Consider the following 20141-nt stretch of genomic DNA (forward strand, 5'->3'; position numbering starts at 1 on the left):
TTACATTTCACCTACTGTAGCTTGGAAAGAACAGCTCAGAGGCTTACAGTTGCTTCAGATAATAAGATATCCTTACTGAATGCATTGTATAGGGCTCTATAGTAGGACACAACTCTCTCTTTCTATTCCTCACTACCAATCTCTGCAAGTTTTTGGGTTTTTTTAAAGCAGGGATAGGGAACCTATGTCCTTCCAGATGTGGTTGGACTTCAGGTTGCATCATCCCTGGCCTTTGACCATACTGACTGGAGCTGAAGGGAGATGGGAACCCAGTAACATCTGGAGGACCACATATGCTCTATCCCTGTCTTAGAGTGACAAAAATATGTGAGAATATAAATTGGTATAGGGCATTATATATATAATGCCTGATAAGTGGATCAGGCCTGACACCATTTTTTAATACTTCAGAAAGTACCCCAAAGAAAATGCAAATAATGATGGCAATATGCAAGATGCTAAGAAAAGTGTCAAACAAACAAAAAACAAAAATAGCTATATACCTTACACCACCAGACAGCTTTTGCAGCCCTATCTAACACTTAATTATGTCTATCAGAAGGGAGTCTCAATGATTTGAGTAGGAATTATTCCCAAGGAAGTGTGCATAGAACTCAGCCCATACTAGTAATGAGTCTATTATGGCTGCAATCCTGAAGTTACTTACAAGATAATAAACCCTAATTACCTTCAACCATTTTAGAATATTCAAGCTCATACATATTTGTATGAACATTTTAGAATGTTTAAACTCATACATATTTGTACAGTTTAAACCTGAACAATCTACATATACTTAAAAATACTGCTCAATTGCTCTCAAATGCCTAGAACAAATACAGTGGTACCTCGGGTTAAGTACTTAATTCGTTCCGGAGGTCCGTTCTTAACCTGAAACTGTTCTTAACCTGAAGCACCACTTTAGCTAATGGGGCCTCCTGCTGCCGCTGCACCACCGGAGCACGATTTCTGTTCTCATCCTGAAGCAAAGTTCTTAACCTGAAGAACTATTTCTGGGTTAGCAGAGTCTGTAACCTGAAGCACTTACCGCTGCATTCAGGGTTTAGAGCAAGCCACTGAACTTTAGCCAGGTAAAAACATACACAGATAACATAGCATATTAAAACAAAAGCTTCATCTGAGTTGTACGGCACAATATTTAGATACCGCTTCACTGCACTATTTATTAGAGGAAAAGTGTATAACATCATTACAACTTTGAGCCAGTTTAAAAATGTTAATCTCACAATTAATAATCACAGACGTATGCTTTCCCTTGCAGCAACAAGCACCGATAATCTAAATCTGTCATGCTGAACTTTAGAGTAGCAGACAACCATCTGCATACATACATCATATAAAAAGTAAGTCTGCATGCCCTTATGCTTCCTTCACTGGAGAAATGAGACAAAGTAAGGGGGCATAAATGTAGGAAAGTTGCAGAGTGGAAAAGCCAATTCCATATTCAACTCAACAAAGCTCATGTGTGAATGTGAATGGGGGCTCAAAACTGCTCACCTGTCCAGCGCTTCACTTGGCAGATGCTTTGGTTAAAACCAAGTTGTCTTGTATGACTGTGTGGTATTAGCAAGGTGTGAATCTGTGGCCTGGAAGGGTCTACCCCAGACATATTAAAACTGAATGACTAGAGGGGTCAAGGGCATTAAGATAGCCACATAGAAAGCTGCATAAGTAGCCAGTTTTAGGCTTAGTCACCATATTTACATTAGCCAGAATTGGATGCAGACTATGTATCTTAGTTAAAGACTTACCCTTAGAGAGAAAATATGTATTTGGTTGTATTTCAGGAGAAAATATGCTTCTAAACCATCCTCGCTGCTCTACAGATGTAATGGCTACCTTAACCTTTGGGCTGAGCTATAACATCTTAGACTATCATTTATTTATAAAATATAAAATCCTATACATAGAAAACCAGCATATCAGACAGAAAGCTAGGCTAAATGAAATCTGTATGTACACACACACACACACACACACACACACAAAATCTGGAACAAAATTCAAATAAAACACAAGCAAACATGCATTCTGAAATGGTACAACCCCAGCGAAAGATACACCATGTCACTGCATAGATTATGAATATCCCTCACGTATTACCTGGTTGGAGATTTCTGTTCAAGGTGGGGCAGCTGCTGCCTACAACAGCAATAAATTTACTTGTAGACCTTGACATATATTTCAAGGGTGAAATTGTTTCAAAAAGGCTTCTTGCCGCCAGTCTCACTAATTCACTAAGCAGGGCCAAATGTGGACTTCTCTGTAGTAAAAGAAAGTGACCACAGGTGCCTGCAGTTTCCACTAACGGAGCCACAGGCTTTGCTCAGAGCCAACTGAAAGCTTAAGATGGCCTTTTAAATACAATGGTTACCACATGCATGAGGGTGAAGGTTTGGATGCACTTTCTCTCTCTGATATGCAAATGCAAAGGTATTATATAGATGGCTTGATGTTTTTGGACCTTTTTTATCATTTGCAATAAATATACACACCTTCTGCTCAGCCCTACCCATACCATCTGCTATTCCCCGTGGCTTAAAGAAAAAGAAGAAGCAACAGATCAGGGTGGGGGGGGATGTTTTGCACATGCAAATATATATTTGTATTACAGTTTAGACCAGAGATCTTTTTTTCTTTAGGGATTGGACAATCTGTTGCAGCATGAAAGACAATAAACAAAAAGCCAAGGGTAGTACTTAATTCCAAATCATTTAACACTGATGAGGAGGAGATTGTTAAGAGAATTGCTTTATTCAGCCTCTGCTATAAGGGCACAAAGTCAGTTTTTTAAAAAATGTCCCGAGCATTTATTTATTCATTTTTAGTGATGGCACTGGATGAAAGGTAGGAACCAGAGATACCGTGTTGTGCTTTAAAGGAGAGGGGGAAATGGAACAAAATCAATTGCATCTTTCCCACGTTCTCAAAAGCAGCAAAGCTTTACTTTCAAAATGAAGGTTGATCAAACGAGGTGCCCTTGTATTGTTTAGCCATTATGAAACTTTTGGACATCACTTTTGAAGAGCCTTAACCAGTGCTTTTTTTCAGTCTGGTCTCACTAGAAGTCAGTTGTGTCACCTCTCAGGTGGACACCATTGCCATTATAAGAGAACAAAGGAGGTGTCTGTAGTGAGTTCCGGCACTTCTTTTTTTTCTAGAAAAAAATAGCACTGCTTTTAAAGCTTAGAAAAAATTGACTTGGCAACTGTGAGGAACCTGCACTTTGTTTTCTTTCCAGCATGCGCTCAAGTACATAAAAGAGAAGCTTCTACATAATATTGGAAGCAGTGCTATTTTTCTAGAAATGAGGTGCCAGAACTCACTATGAACGCAGCCCTCATTCTTTTAGAATGGCAATGGTGCCCACCTGAGAGGTACTGGAACTGACTTCTGGCTGAAAAAAAGCCCTGATTGGAAGTTTGTTGGTGGTTGACGGATTTCAGTGACCAGCTGTTCCACACAAGAATTTGCAAGAATGGTCTTTTTTCCCCCTGACAAAGATTTTGACTTCTGCTTTGAATATGTGAAGCAGAAATGCAACAGTTGCATCCATTCCTATCACTGCATGTAGAGCAGGGGGGAATTGTCCAGTTCCCCTCAAGAATGTTGCTTGGTCCCCACCTTGATGGTATCATGGCAGCAGGACAGGGTATTTTGGAGAGGGGGAACTGGGATGCTGGTCCAGCACCTACAAGTTGCTTCCTCACCAACCAGAGGACAAAGGAGTTGCTTCCCATGACATTCCTCTTCTCAGCTCATTCACATGAAAATGCAGGTGAGCTGGTTGAGGGGCAGCTCCATGGCAGCAGTTGTGGAACATTAATCAGATGCCCAGAGAAGCTTTGTGAAAGGTATGATGGGGGAAGGTTGAGAGAGAGGCCCGAGGAACTTTAGAGGGGAACAGATGCTGTGAGAAAATGACAAGACAGCAAAGGCAGGAAGAAAACTGGACTGGCTGCAATTGGTGACCCAGCAGTAAGGATCCCACTCTAGGCAATCTCTGAGCCTAAGAGGCCATATTGGGTTCTGAGGATCCTGGGGATCTAAAGAAGGAGATGTCTGACCTTGAAGGAAAAATAGTTGCTGAGCGAGCAATGAAGTACACTTTTTCCTCTCTTTGCAATGTGTTCCCAGTTGCACACTTTCTGCAGAAAGTTTCCCTAACTTCAGTACATTCTTCACACAAATGTATAAGATGAATTCCTGCAGATTGTCTTAGTACCAGGGGCAATTTAAACCACACAAATGCTGTGTAGTTTACAACAAGCATGGGAAAAGGGGTTTAAAAAAACCCAATAGATACTGACATCTGAGGCATCATTAACTAAGACTCATAGTGTTGAGCCCAGTCATTTATTGGATTCACATACAGTATAATGACCCACTTTCAGTCAGTGTTGTGAGCTGGGTTTCCATTCCTTTCAGATAAATTGACAATCTGGCAAGTGCGTTTTTGGCTCTGGCTTCCCTGTACTTATTTCATACAATAGAAAGTCTATTAGAAGGATATTAGAGCTTTAATTATAATATGGGCACTCTTTCATTTTGCTACACACTAGTAATTCCCAATAACGCTAATGGAAATTATCCAGTGTCAACAAAAGAATGTGCCTTAGATGCTAACAGCCAAAGAACCAAACATATCAGAGAGATGAAGATTCTGGGAAGTACTGGTGAATAAAAGACAGTTGAATGACAAGACAGAGAAGCAATAGATATTGACTTAAAAAACACACGGAAAACCTACACCCCCCCAAATCTCCCCAATATTTAATTTACTTTAACTTCAAAATTAAATTATTCCTGATAGTAACTAAAAGTGAACAGGGATCTTAGACGGGCAGTGTAATTAAATATAATTGAAAAAGAGAATGCAAACTGCTGAAGTCAAAAGCTGGATCAAGAGGAGAGTGGCATGTGTGCACCTTTGAATAGTTTTGGTATTTTTTAAAGGAATGTTCCTCTTGCTTTCCTGACCCTTAGGATTGTTCTGCATGAGCAGAGATCTGCGACAGAGCCAACCCTAGAGCCAAAGCCCTGCCAGCTTGCTCCAGCTCCCTCTCTTTTCAAATCTCCCTGGCAATTATTGCTATGTACCATTTCCCCTCCCACTGACACCAATAGGAGGAAAAACGCATTCCCCAGCTCCAAGGTGGCACAGACTGCCAAGCCCAATCCACTGGTTGGTCAGGGGGATGAGGGAGCTTTGGATGCAAGGGATGCTATTCTGGCAGTATCTCTGCAGTTCTGCAGAAACATTGCTGGCAGTAGTGCCATGACCACAGAGTTTTTCATGTGTATATCAGCCTGGGTATATCTCCCTGCCAGCAGAGCTCCCCTCTACCAGCAAAAGAACAATTTTAACCTACCGCACCCACCTCAGGCAGTATTCAGCATGGATTAGTATTGCTTTATTATATTATTAAGTTGTCCCCCCTAATATTTGGGGGTGCTAGCCATCGTCCGTCTAAACATACATAATTGCATCCAGTGTCACTTTTGATATCACAGTGATAAAGGAGATGACACATTTGCTTCATCTGCTTGAGATAAACAAGGGCCAAGCGGATCAAACTTATTCTGCCACATAAATGAGAAATGTGCTTATGGTGTTTATGATGGGGGCAGGGTTCTTAACTCACATGTATTCATAGTCATTCTGCATTTGCTTATTCATTTCCCCTCTGCTACTGGCCTGTCTAGAATAGGTGCAAGGAACGGAAGACTTTCAACACAATGTCCTTCCATTCTGACTCTGCAATGAAGGCTTCCTCTCCCCCGATGCCTTCCCATAGAAACCAGCAAGAAGCCAAATATTCTGGCTGGATCATTCTAATCCATATTATCTTGGAGTAATCTGTTATTCAGGAGGGGCCAGCAGAATGTTCCCTTTGATTTCCCCATTGCTGCAGTTGACTTTGTTGAGGTGCAGTGCAAGAGGTGGGATTTCCAGAGCTGCAGCATGTTCCCAGAGCTACAACACCCATCACCAGCCACTAGTGTGTCTCAGTATAGAAGCATAGCTATGTTAGACTGGTCTGCTTGCTGCTGCTGCTGCAATAATAAATGAGAGAGATTTGTGGCACTTTATCAACTGTGCAATGGAAACAAGTAAGGCAGAATGTCTCTACTATCTCCAGCCCACTCCCCCTCTCTCGATGCTTTCTGAAGGGGACTGAGAAGAGCTCTGTTCCCTGGCATTCCATCAATAGAGATCAGACAGACTGCTTATCCTGAGCTGGGAAAAGCTACCAAGATCAGGTAAAGCCCCTCAAACTACTCCCCTGGATCTTAGTAAGAGTTGCTTTACATTAAACATCCCCCCTGCCCCCACCTAGGTAGTGTACATGACTGCAGAGAGGTACAAGATGAACAGTGTCACATGTGAAAAGTGCACAAGGATTTTATCTACCCAGTACACAGTCATATGATGCAGGGGAACATGGGATTCCAAACTTGTGGAACAAGCACTTTCCTCATTTGAGGCTGTGGTTTAAACCACTGAGTCTCTTGGGCTTGCCGATCAGAAGGTTGGTGGTTCAAATCCCCACAACGGGTGAGCTCCCATTGCTCTGTCACAGCTTCTGCCAACCTAGCAGTTCAGAAGCACACCAGTGCAAGTAGATAAATAGGTACTACTGCAGCAGGAAAATAAACGGCATTTCAGTGCGCTCTGGCACTTGTCACAGTGTCCCATTGCACCAGAAGCAGTTTAGTCACGTGGGCCGCATGACCTGAAAAGCTGTCTGTGGACAAACGCCGGCTCCCTCAGCCTGAAAAGCAAGATGAGGGCTGCACCCCATAGTTGCCTTTGAATGGACTTAACTGTCCAGGGGTCCTTTACCTTTTACACAAGCAGTTTTCACCTAAGTGCATGTACAGCACCTGTGCAAGAAATATCACCTGTATGTGAAGCACCCTGCAGTAGCTAAGCATCAGCAGAACTTGCTTACTCTGCAAATAAGAACAATGAGTATATCCACTGATTAAAGAAAAAATGTACCCAAGCCCTGTTCAAATCAATGAGATTTAGGAAACCTCAGCATCCTCTAACTTGTGTTCTGTCCATTGGCACAGTTTCAAGGTTGAATCAGATCAGTAGCCACTTGCATGCCAGAAGGTTTTTTTGTTTATTTTTAACAGATGCCCTGCATTTGTCCACACTTCAAAGCCTGATTACAGCCCATTATTTTTGGCTTGTAGTAGCACACATGTGGGCTTTTTCACTGGTGGCACTAAGCACTGTGGAATGTCCTCCCAGCTGAGAAGCCCCATCAGTATTGGCATTCCATCACTTCTAGAAGACACACCTGTTTAGGAAAGCATTCCCTTGAACTTAGAACTTGTGGTCTAATCATTTTGCTTTCTAGTTTGTTATGCTTCTTAACTGGCTTGCTTTACTGCACTTTTAAATTATAGATTTTTTTAATGCTTTGATGGAATTGTTTATTGAGTATTTTAATCATGTATGGATTTTATAATTGATTTTGTATGTGTAAATACATAGACCCTATTTGGGCCTTTACGGAGGATATAAATAAATAATCCTTTCCACCTTTAAAGGGAGACAAAAGTTTCTGTGACTGGAATATATTTATGGACATAACCCTGTTTAAGATTTAATTTCAGTACAATGACAAAACACCAGTACTACAGGTTAGGCATCTATAGTCACAGTTATACAAGGATGAAACCAGCACGAACAATTCAACGGCAGAAGCTGGTGCATCCCTGATCCAAGTCAGGCTGTGATTCTACACAACCATATTGCCTCAAATGCCAGTGAACTTACTCCACACATTCCAGGGAGGGATGGTAACAGAGCCAGGAAAATATCCCTCTCTCAGCTGAAAAGTGTGAAGCACAATTACCTTTTTCACAGAAGCGTCCAGTAAAATGCAGACGGCAGTCACATTGAAACGAGTTGACGCCATCAGGAAGATTGATGGGATGGCATGTCCCTCCATTACGACACAAATTCTCTTGGCAGACTGACAATGAGACTGGGCGAGCAGGTGAGGGCAAAGCTGACTTGAGTGCTTCGGAAACAGTGCCAGAGACATCCATCGGTGTTTCTTCAGATAGAGGAAATCTGTGAGACAATATTAATTTTATTTGAAATATTTGTGACTTGTTCAACAAGTCCCCCACCAGCTTCAGAGGCAGTGGTCTGCTGGGTGTCAGCTGTCAGGAGGGTGACTATTGCTGTCATACCAGGTTGAAGAGCTTAGCACAGGCACCTAGCTGGCCATGGTGAAAGGTAGGCTCAAGACATCTTCCTGCCTGAGGTGAATTACAATATAGTGTACATATTGCACATATAAAAGCTGGTCAGATCTTAAAGGTAAAGGGACCCCTGACCATTAGGTCCAGTCATGACTGAGTCTGGGGTTGCGGCGCTCATCTCGCTTTATTGGCTGAGGGAGCCGGCGTACAGCTTCTGGGTCATGTGGCCAGCATGACTAAGCCACTTCTGGCGAACCAGAGCAGCGCACGGAAACACCATTTACCTTCCCGCCGGAGCGGTACCTATTTATCTACTTGCACTTTGACATGCTTCGAACTGCTAGGTTGGCAGGAGCAGGGACCAAACAACGGGAGCTCACCCCGTCACGGGGATTCGAACCACCAACCTTCTGATCGGCAAGCCCTCGGCTCTGTGGTGTAACCCACAGCGCCACCCGCTTCCCTGGTCAGATCTTACCTCAGCACTAAAAATGGGACAGCACCTCCCATTGCACCTGAGGACAGCAGACTAGCTCAGAGGGCACAGGGCAGCCACACAAAACTGTGAAAAACAGGATTCTGAACTGGGTGTATCTTTGGTCTGATCCAGCTGGGCTCTTCTTATGAACACATTGCAGTAACTCAGTCTCCACCAGAAAGAAGATCTTCACTCTTCCTTTCAAGCAGGCTAGCATAAAGAGTGCACACACACAAATACACACAAGCCCATCCTCCTAGGAAGATTATTACATATATTGTATTGCTCCGACAAACAGCACTATGGATTCAAAATTCTGAGCCGTGGGGCCTGGACTTCAGCCCCAAGTTCCAGTCCTAGCTGCACAACTGGATGTTGGACAGATATTTTTTAAGCTTTCTCTCAGAGTCCCTGGAAACAGCACTGGTGGTTCTTGAATAGCAGCCCCAGTATTCCAATCATATTTGAAAGCCGAAGTTGTAAATCTGCTCCAGCGTAACTGCCAGACTCTCAGCATGCAAAATAATCTGTGGCTGATTATGAGCAAAGAACAAATGTCATGCAGGATAGCTAGCAAGAAATACAAAAACACCAAGATACCCTTATCGAAGCAAAACACATGGAACACTTAACATAAAGCCAGATGTCTTCAGGAGATTCAGGCCTTTAAAAAACCACCCAGTGAAAAAAAGTATTATTTGCATTATAGATAGGGGTATCGCATCCATTTGGTACGTGAGGAATGCTTTGTTTGCTAAAGAATCAGTGGTCAATTCACAAAATACTGAGCCTCTATTACAGACACTAAAATAATGCCCTCTGCATAGCTAGCTCTGTGACAAATTGCTCTGTTCAAAGGGAGAACTAAGTCTGATTTCTACACTGGGTCTGAAAGTTGAGTTTATCACTCCAGTTTTCTTTGAAACAGATTCCATGTTAAAGGGGGATGCTAGCCCTCCTCCATATAAGTGTACAGAAAAGTTAGGATTCAAGGATAGGCCTTTAGGCACTTAGGTTTTGCCAATATATTTCCTTTACTCAGAAGGACTTAAGCATTACAGAAAAGATTAATAAGGTTAAAAACATATAAAATACAAGCTAACACCACAGTTCTAAAGTATTGACACAGAGCCAAGAGACCCTTATTTAATCAGAACTACCTGATTCAGCAAGTCTATCTGTTTTGTGAACCACCCTAAGACCTCTGGGTATAGGGCAGTATATAAATTAATAATAATAATAATAATAATAATAATAATAATAATATTTAGAACAGTAGTAAAAAGGTGATATGGGCCTCTACAGGAAAGAGGGACAAATACTAAAAGGAAGGGATATTTATACTATTCTCTCCCCCCATAACTTTAAATAAGGCTATATTCAGCAAAATATTCAAATTCATGAAAGAATTTGATGTATTGTATGTCAACGGATGCGGGTGGCGCTGTGGTCTAAACCACTGAGCCTCTTGGGCTTGCCAATCAGAAGGCTGGCGGTTTGAATCCTCGTGACGGGATGAGCTCCCATTGCTCGGTCCCAGCTTCTGCCAACCTAGCAGTTCAAAAGCATGCCAGAAAGTGCAAGTAGATAAATAGGTACCGCTCCAGTGGGGAGGTAAATGGCATTTCCATGTGCTGGTTTGGTTTTGGTGTTACGTTGCACCAGAAGCGGCTTAGTCATGCTGGCCACGTGACCCGGAAAAACTGTCTGCGGACAAATGCCGGCTCCCTCGGTTGCAACTCCAGAGCGCCGCAACCCCAGAGTTGTTTGCGACTGGACTTAACTGTCAAGGGTCCTTTACCCTTACCTTTTTATGTCAAGATACATTGTAAGTTCTGCAGTAATTTGGTTATACATCATCAAAACCAAATAATTTTAGCAAGATCTAATAAAACTACATCAAATAAAAACAACTGCTATTTTAAGAAGCATATCTGGATAGAGGTTATCTTGTGAGCCACCCTGAGATCTTTTGATGAAGGGCAGCATATGAATCTAGCAAAATAAATTAATAAATATATGTTACATAGACATTAATAACACCTAAATTATATTGATATGAAAATATGTCTGGTTCACATCTGAGCAATACTATAATAATTTTTATTATTTATATGCCGCCCATCTGACTTGGTTGCCCCAGCCATTGGGCGGCTTCCAACAAATGAAACACATTAAGCACAGTAAAACTTTCCTAAACACTAAATGTATCAGTGTTAAAAACAACATTCACTGTGAGCACAACTTGTTCATCTAATTTATAAGCATCTAGGCAATTAAACTTTTTTTTTTTTTTATAAAAGACATCAGTCAAGATAGGAAATGGAGGGAAGTGATCTACTAGTTTGGTTTGTAAATCTGGCCATGTCACATACTACAAAGATACCTTTTAATCCCATTGTAATCATTTTAATTGATTATTAATTGTCTCTGGAACCAGCCAACGTGGGTGCTTATATGGGTGTAGAACTGGAATTATTTTCCATAGATCATTGTTATGCATGTTTTCTTGGAAGCACAGCCTGCTGAGCGCAACAGAAATTACTTGCAAGCAAGTGTGCGCAAAATTGGCATATTTATTTTAGAAACTTGTGCTCTGCCATGCTGACAAATTTGAAGTGGCTTACATCCTAAGAGAGGAACGAGGGAGCTGTGAGCCTCCAGATGTTGTTGGACTCCAACTTCCATCAATCCCACCCGGTCAAGAACGATGGAAGTTGTAGTCCAACAACATCTGGAGGGCCACAGCTCTGAGACATCGTAAAATAATTAAGAATATCAATTAAAATAAACAATAAGAGAGCCAGCTCAAATGCACCTACACCACTCAGGCACTCCTGGCAACGGGCACCAACTGCAATTTCAGAAGCAAGGATGGGTTCAGTGTTCCTCACAGACTGCAAAGCAGATAGACCCCACTCCCACAATCATCTCCATCTTACTTGTATAGTTTTCCAGTTCCCTTACTGAGAGTCTAAAGGAGACTACCTTGAAGAAGACAACAACAGGATTCTGCTCCTGCCTGGTTTTGTTGATTTCCCCAAATAGCCAGATAGGGATCTATTGCTCTCAGAATCTTTCTTTTAAAAGGTGCCCAATTGTTAATGTAACAATGTTTCTCCCAGACCTCCTTTTGGTTTCATGGGAAAATGCCTGTGCAAGGTCATTAACAGAGCAAATATCTGCAACTGCTTTCAGAATTCATTCCAATTGCTATGAATAAGTAATACTCCTGACTCCAAACGGTTTAACTAAAATGCTTATTTGAATAAAGAGCTAGGAAGCATTTAAAAGGCATTTAGGTGTTGGAAGCTTCAGCAGTGCACAGCAAAAACGCACAAAATGGACAACACTGATTTTCCTTCCTCCTCCCATTATTCCTCTCTATTCTGCAATACTGAAATGATGCTATTCAGCCAACTTTAGTGCTGCTATAGGTTAATGTTTAGGCTGATGTGCAACTGTGTTATTTTTTTATTATTAAAAAAATTGAAATAACTCAATTAAGAATTAAGGCTATTATGCTATGCACACTTACTTCAGACAAAAAAATCGCAGCCCAGTAAATATGCACAAGAATGGGCGAAAAGGGAAATGTGGTCTGTTGAACATACAAGGTTGGTCTTTAGGATCGCATACCCTAGAAGCTCAAGCTTATTGCTGGCATAAAATGTAGCAGGAAGGGAAGAATTGCAATTAAATTGTGCCCAGATCTTTAATGACTTTAATGCGAAACAAATTTCCCTTTTAGATTCACACTGCAGGAGCTCAGCTGGTAGTTTTTCCTCTACCCTTTCTTTCGTTTCACAACTCTCCCTCGCACACAGATCACCCCCATTTACATGCCTTTTCCACTATCCTAAAGTTTCTGTGGCACGCACACACGCACAATTATCACTTTCACCCCCTTTCCCTATCACTTCCTTCCTCCTTTTTTCAACTCTCCCTTGCCCACAGTCCACCTCTCATTTCCATGCCCCGTACTCTCTCTCATTATGCACCCCCCTTTGCACACCCCCCCATGGAGATATGTCACTGTATCTTTAAGCAAATAGAATTTCAAGAGTAAGCCTGTCATCTAGCATGCTCAAGTAGAGAAGGTGAAGGTCACTTGATGGATGCTGTACATATATGGGTTGTTAATAAAATAGCTCTTCTAAACTAATAGGTTGAATCTGGAATGAAATATACTCGGAGTTGAATGTGAATTCCATGCTCTTTATTCATCTTGTAGTAGCAATGAATGAAACTTTCCCCAAAACGTCTAGCTATATATACATTATTTACACAATGGGCCCCACGTGATTGGCTAATTCTGGGCTGCTCCTGTAGGCCAATCAGGTTGCGGATTCACTTCCTCCAGAAGCTTGATTGGCTGCTCCTGCAGGCCAATCAGACTGCTGCATTCTGGATCCTATTGTTCTAGGATTCAGCTCAGTACATAACATGGAACTTCATGTTGAAAACAACACCTTACCAGGAATAAACTATTTTGTGGGAAAGTACTATGGAGTATCTGAGGACTCCATAGGCTTTATCTCTCAGTGGAATGGAATAGGGATAATTCAAAACAGCCATTTCCCCCACCCCTATCCCTTTTAGTATCCCTCCCTTCTTACTGTTCTCAAACAATTTCAGAAGTCTGAGTAAGGAGGGTGGGTGGAGGGAGACTGAGATGGAAATTGTGGTTTTAAACAATGGCAGAGGTTTGAGTAAAGCAGGGATGGAGTGACACTGGGGCTTGCTTTTAAAAAACAAAAACAAAACACAAATGAAACAATTTTAGAAAGGAGAAACCGCAGAGATAGACAAGAAAGAAAAGCTAGCACCAAAAAAGCTAACACAGGAGAGACTTGCCCAACACTCTATTCTCAGATCTTGTTTAAAGTGCCACTCTGCCCAGTGTTACCCCCTGCTAACTCTACTTAAACCTTTGTCATTGTTTAAAATCACCACTTTAAACCTCTGTTTTAACTCCATTCCTGTTTTATTCAAACCTCTGCTGTTGTTTAAAACCATCAGTTTCCTTTGTGTTCCCTAAATCCACCCCCTTCTCTTTTGCTCCCCTCGCCCCTCAACATCTTGCAAATCCAGGACACACACACATACAGAGAGAGAGAGAGAGATGACAACCAGGGTGGGGTACCAAGTTCAGGGTCTAAAATTGCCTTGCTGCACTGCTCCTTAACAGAATTGTGAAGAGGCAAGTGGAGCAATCCATCACTCAACCCACTGCAGCCCTGGGTGTGCATGTTTTAGGTGACCCATAGGACATGAACTGCCACCTATTGGAGTCACCCTACCACTGTCTTCCTTATACTGAAAAGCCCTGAACTATGTGTTTCCCACCTAATAAAACATCAGTGAAGGCTGTTTCCTGGATTTGCCATAGGATGCTATTTCGAACTCATGTTTGGTCAGACATGAGTCTGACCAAACTGCGGGAGGCAGTCGAAGACAGGAGTGCCTGGCGTGCTCTGGTCTATGGGGTAACGAAGAGTCGGACACGACTAAACGACTAAACAACAAAGCTATTTCGAACATGAAGCACAACCACATTGAAAGGGCTTTTTATACAGTAGACAAGGTTTTCAAGTGGGGGAGGCAGATGTAAATCTGAAAGGTTTGGCCAGTTCATACAGTAGTAGCTATGCAAATATCTGGCTAGTTTAGCAGATTCATTACAGAACATATCTCAGGTGACTGCTGGATCTTTAAGAATCAAAGACATATATGCTACTAGTCTTTTAAATAGGCTTACAATTCCCTTCTTTGGCTTGATCACTGTAATTTCAGACACATGGGATTTTGTGTAGTTTAAGACACAGTGGGTAGCATCAAATGATCCAAAACCAAAAATTAGGCCCTTGGGAATTTAAAATAGCTGATGACTGTTTACACCAGTGATAACATCTTCCCATTTCCTAACAACAGCTGTACCAGAGAGAAAAGCAGAGTTTTGGCATTCTGCAGTGCCTGTCTAGGAATTGCTTACAGAATGAGAAACGTCACTTTATATCAAGTTTGTAATCACATGAACAGATGCTTGTAATCTGTGTTTGTAGCTGATGGAAATTTGGCTTCTGTAACCAGCATAAAATTTATGTAAGAAAATCTGGCACTTAGTCCTACAGCTATTGGGAGGAAAATTAATGCATACTAACCCCCTTTTTTTGTTCAGGTAGCTAGATTACAGCAAGTTCATCAATCATAGCCAATCTACCAATGTTACTAACACCGCTGTTCTGCTACAGTATAGTGTCCTCATACCTTCATGTTTACATGTCCCTAACAACAAAGTGCTCCCTCATGTATTCCATGCAGAAAATTGAGGGCAGATGTAACTCTCGAGACCTCTGAACAGGCAACTACATCACTCTTCTTACAGACACAGTTAAGAAAGATGCTTGAAACAGATCTCTCAAAATATACTTATTCAAGTCCAAATTGCACACACTTTCCCGAGCTATGGAGATTAAATAAATTAAACTGATGCACAGTGAAGATGGTGTGCTGGGTCTCCAATTTAGGATTTCTGGCAGTTCCCTTGTATGCTTGACAAGTGAACTGTCACAACTCTATGTGGAGACTCTTCACCATTATTATTAAGGGGGTATCTCACACTTTTAGTTTTTTCTTGCTGTGACTTATTACTTATTCTTCCACAGAATAAAATACAGTTTTCTTCCTCAGGTATATACCAGTAGCTATGGTTAAGCACAGGATAATAATAGCTCAGAGATACAAATATAAAGTAAAACCAAAATTTAATATTTTATTTAAAATAGTTACTTTAAGTAAGAATGTACAGTTTGGAACATTCTGATCCACCATCTTGATGCAAAATGGCATCCAGTGGTATCCAAACAGAGAGGAAAACTGGCGCCTCCATCTTGGGAACCATTATGCCCAGTTTGGCAACAATATATCTAGATGTGTTTGAACGGATAGAGAACAGATGGACAAACCACTTTCCAAATTATGTTGTAGATAAAGGCATTTATGTTTTAAAATCAAAATTTTACCTAAATAAAAAGATTTCTCCACACTCTGCATCTCTATTCTAGGGAAACTGAGAACCATTCTTAAAGTTAAGCAGAACAACATAGTTGTGACTGACTGCTGAGCCAGACTTTAGTCTGGCAATGCAGACCCCCCAGAAATTCCAGCAGAGTGCTGCAGCCTCTCACTGATTGGCTACAAAGTCAGCTAGTCACAGAGCAGGGAGGAGTAGCACTTTGGGAGAGGGAGAAAAAAAGGAGCAGTTTATGAGGGAGAGAGTTAGATAGGGCTAAGGTTCAGGTTAAGAGATAGGGCTTGATTCGAGATGTTAGACAGGGTTCAGGCTAAGAGCTAGGGGTGGAACTGAGTTGAGAGATAAGGTTCAGGTTAAGAGATATTTAACTGAACTACCTGCCATAAGTAAGTAACAGAAATGAAGTATAACAACTGATTTTGAGTAAAGCGAGGTTAAGAGAAGCTGTGACTGTAACACTGTGTTTAAGCCGGAGACATATTATAGTTAGTTAAAGTAAATAACTTAGCTTCTAACTGAAAGTATGCAATTCCTGACACAACTTTGTTTCCACAACTTCTTTTCTTGAAAATAAACTTTTCTTGTTTGTTCCACTCCTGCCTGAGATTTAAATCTAAGTTTTCACTCTCACAAGTCCTCCACAAGACAACCTCTGGTGAATTGTAAAACTCTGTGTAATTGGGGTACAGTGTGCACTATATTTAATAGGGGGCAGTTAGCGGGGTGAGTCTACTGTATTATTAATTGGAGGTGAGTGGTTGGATCCACTATAGTAGTCAAGAGAGCAAGCAGAATTATTGGATGGTACCTCTTCAGCATACAGGTGTATGACTGCATTCATAATACTCTTTGATATTTAAAAAATGGACAAACTTCCCCTGCAAGTGGAAAAGTCTCAACAGCGAGTCTTCTCCTCGATAGGCTAGTTTATATACTGTGAATTTGTTTTTAGATGGGGAAACATCATGCATTGCCCCTCTGATCTAATTCTGCATAGCGTATAAGATTCCACAAAATGGAGCTGGCATTCCAAGGCCACCTCTGCCCAGGGGGAAATTATGCTTAGCCTGGAGGATTTGTACTTGTCTTTGTACAGTTTAAGATTTCTTGGAGTCAAGCCAGCAAGGAGAATTGAAGCAGAGTTGTGAAAATTGGATATTCCCATGCCTGTTGCAATTGGGTGAGAACAGCAACAAGACAGTACTTCTGGAAACTTGGTCGTGTCCACAAAAACTGCATCTATACCACTCACCATACTTCACCTGTGTCAATGTAATAAGTATCTACTAGTGCAAAGAACTTGATACAGTTCTGAAAAATCAAACAGGCAGATCCGCCTGTTTATGTTTTGCATTTAATACAGGAACTGATGAGCAGTCATCATGAATGGTTAAGCATCATTATGCATTTTTATAAGCATATGCATTTTTTAAAAAATCTGCTTTAGGTTGCAGTCCTTATGCATGCTTATCAGGGAATAAGCCCCATTGACTTCTGGTTGGGCTGACATTTCACATTTGTAACTTCAGTTCCATAGTGGAAGTTTCTGTGCAATTTTAATTAAAGCTTATGGTGAGGAAAAGCCTTCTTTTACAGCCATTTGTGCCTGATAACTCTGCCTATCCGCAGAGAGTAATAATTGTCAGAATCCTTCATTCAGCTAATGAGCCATATAAGTGTGGCCCCCATAGGGCAAGTATAGCTCGATTTGTAATTCTCTTTGTCCTGTCTGGAATAGGGCAAGAGCTGTTCCAAATACTTTTTCACTCGAGCAGTGCTTTTAACAACCCATTTGCTCCAAACAATACTCATACTTCTCCTCAGTTACATGCCACTCCTCCAGTGAAAGGGGGAACCTCAGCCAACAATAAACCACCATAGGGAAGGAGAAAGGATGAGACTTGGGGCAGACATCACCTGAACACACCCAATGAATACCAGGTGGCCATCCTTTTGTGTTGAAAGTGATTTGGCAAACTGGAAAGAGAAATACAATACCGTAACCACTGGAAAAGTAAAATGAAATTGGATGCTTCCCTTCAAAGAAAGCAACAGGGATGAAGATTGTGGAAGACTTGGATGGGTTTTTATTGAATGGGAAATGCTTTTTTTAGCCGGAAAAAGAGAAGAAAATTGGAAAGGCAAGGTGGGACACAATTCTGCAATGAAAAGTTTTTCATTGATGAGGCCCCTTCACCATGAAGGTAAGGCATAACAATGCAAAATGCAACATTAAAATAGTTTAAAACAAATTTCAATCACAACTAGAGTGGGTCCTTAAAATATATATCTCAAATGTCAAAGGACAGGATGAAGAGGGGCCTCTTCAGCAAAGGTGAAAGCTGAATAACAAAGGTTCCAGATGCATTGTGGTGTGATTATATAGACAAATCATTTTTTTTCTACAGTCATACCTCAGGTTGCGAATGTGATCTGTGCGGGAGGCACGTTCACAACCCGCAGCATTCGCAACCCGCAGCGCCGCGTCTGTGCACGCACGTGATGCGATTTGGCGCTTCTGCACATGCGCAAAGTGCGACTCGGCGCTTCTGCACATTCGCCAAAACCTCAAAGTGACCCGTTCTCGTACTTCTGGGTTCGGCGCAGTCCGTAACCTGAAAACGCACAACCCGCAGGGTTCGCAACCCGAGGTATGACTGTATTCCATTGGCTTATTCCCACCTGGAGATTCTGAGCCAATACATTGTTTTTCTGCCCACATATTTAAAGGACATTTTAATGTGTTTGCTAAATACAGTGATCAGTAGGGAACAGAACAATTCATATTTTTTTTTTGGTTGCCTGGTGCTATCTAGAGAAAGTGTGGGTGTTTGCTCAGATTGTTCTGGCTAGTCATGCTGACTGGAATGTTGTCTCCAATGGCAACATTGAATTTTGGGGTACAATCAGGAGCCACAAAGTAGCTATATGAAAACTTAGTATGTGGCAGCTTTAACTGAATGGGGAGGCAGTTGCCTATAGCCCCCCATCCAGCCCACCACTGCTTCCAGACACTGGTACAATACCTTCACAGCCTCTCCTGGTTGCAATGGAATGGAGAGTCAGAGCTGTGTGTCAACAGAATACTGATGGCACAGTGCTCCAAATCTCTGGATGACATCTCCCAATGGTTTCATACAGCACAGAAGGCAGAATAGACCAGGATTTCCCAAACTTTGGTGTCCAGCTGTTTTTGGACTACAATTCCCATCATCCATGACCACTGGCCCTGCTAGCCAGGGATGATGGGAAGTTGTAGTCCAAAAACAACTGGAGACCCAATATTGGGTAATCCTGGAATAGACCTTTCTGGGACACCACAACTCAAAAGCTGGGGCTGCGCAACAGTCTTCTAGTACTACTTTCTGGTATTGACTCTTGCAGGTAGGAATGGAACCACAGTAATACTGTAATGCCAAACCCACTTCCTTGAGTCACTCCAGACAGTTATAATTGTCCATAGTTTAAAAAGCTGCTGAGAGGTCAAGGAGAACCAACAGGTTGTACTCCCCCTGCCTCTCTCCCAATAAAGGTCATCAGTCAGGGTGCCCAAGTCTGTTTTGCTGACAAATCCAGGTCTGGAACCAGACTGGAATGGGTCTTGATAGTCTGCTTTCTTCAGGCATAACTGCAGAAAGCTGCCCACCTTCCTCTCAAATCACCTTGTCCACTTGGTTTTATAGAATCAACATCCCACCCCACAAGCCCTGTGCCTGGAGAATGTTGGGGAAGTTTCCAGTGATGGCTTGGAAGACAAGACCTCTCAGTGAATGAATGCCAGCTTCCCGATTCCCCCTCTCCCCACCCTGACATTTCCTTTATATATTTACATTTCAACCCCCTCCACCATTTTGGCTACTGACTGTATGACTTAGATTACCATTTTTTAAATATCTCCAAAAATCCTGCATGACCCGAATCACTTTGGATTACAGTGGTACCTCTAATTACGAACTTAATTCGTTCTGGAGGTCTGTTCTTAACCTGAAACTGTTCTTAACTAGAGGCTTGCTTTCACTAATGGGGCCTCTTGCTGCCGCTGCGCCACCGGCACACAATTTCCGTTCTCATCCTGGGGCAAAGTTCTCAACTCGAGGTAACTCTTCCAGGTTAGTGAAGTTTGTAACCTGAAGCATTTGTAACCTGAGGCGTTTGTAACTCGAGGTACCACTGTACTTTGGTGTGTGAGCTTCGCTTTGGAGGGGCCCCACTTCGGTCTGAATACGCCTGCCTTGCCCCAATATTCAGATGAAGCGTTTGCACAGCCCTACTCAATAAAGCTAGTTAGTCAGGCCTCACAAAGAACTTCCACACAGTCTAGGATGCCCTGGTGACGAGTGCTGATTTTTGGTACATTAAGCAAAAAGTACTGACCAA

General features: G+C 41.9%; 1 protein-coding gene across 3 annotated transcripts in view; it reads right to left on the reverse strand.

Annotated features, from left to right (window-relative positions):
• The window catches only part of EYS (eyes shut homolog), a 500175-nt gene that overhangs the window by 147742 nt on the left and 332292 nt on the right, over positions 1-20141 (reverse strand). For all 3 annotated transcript variants that reach the window (XM_080997889.1, XM_080997888.1, XM_080997887.1), the window contains one exon: positions 7896-8116. In XM_080997889.1, the coding sequence (XP_080854015.1) occupies positions 7896-8116 (221 nt within the window). The remainder of the gene's footprint in view (positions 1-7895; positions 8117-20141) is intronic.

This window comes from Podarcis pityusensis (genome assembly GCF_964106645.2).
Source record: "Podarcis pityusensis genome assembly, chromosome: 3".
Taxonomy (NCBI): domain Eukaryota; kingdom Metazoa; phylum Chordata; class Lepidosauria; order Squamata; family Lacertidae; genus Podarcis; species Podarcis pityusensis.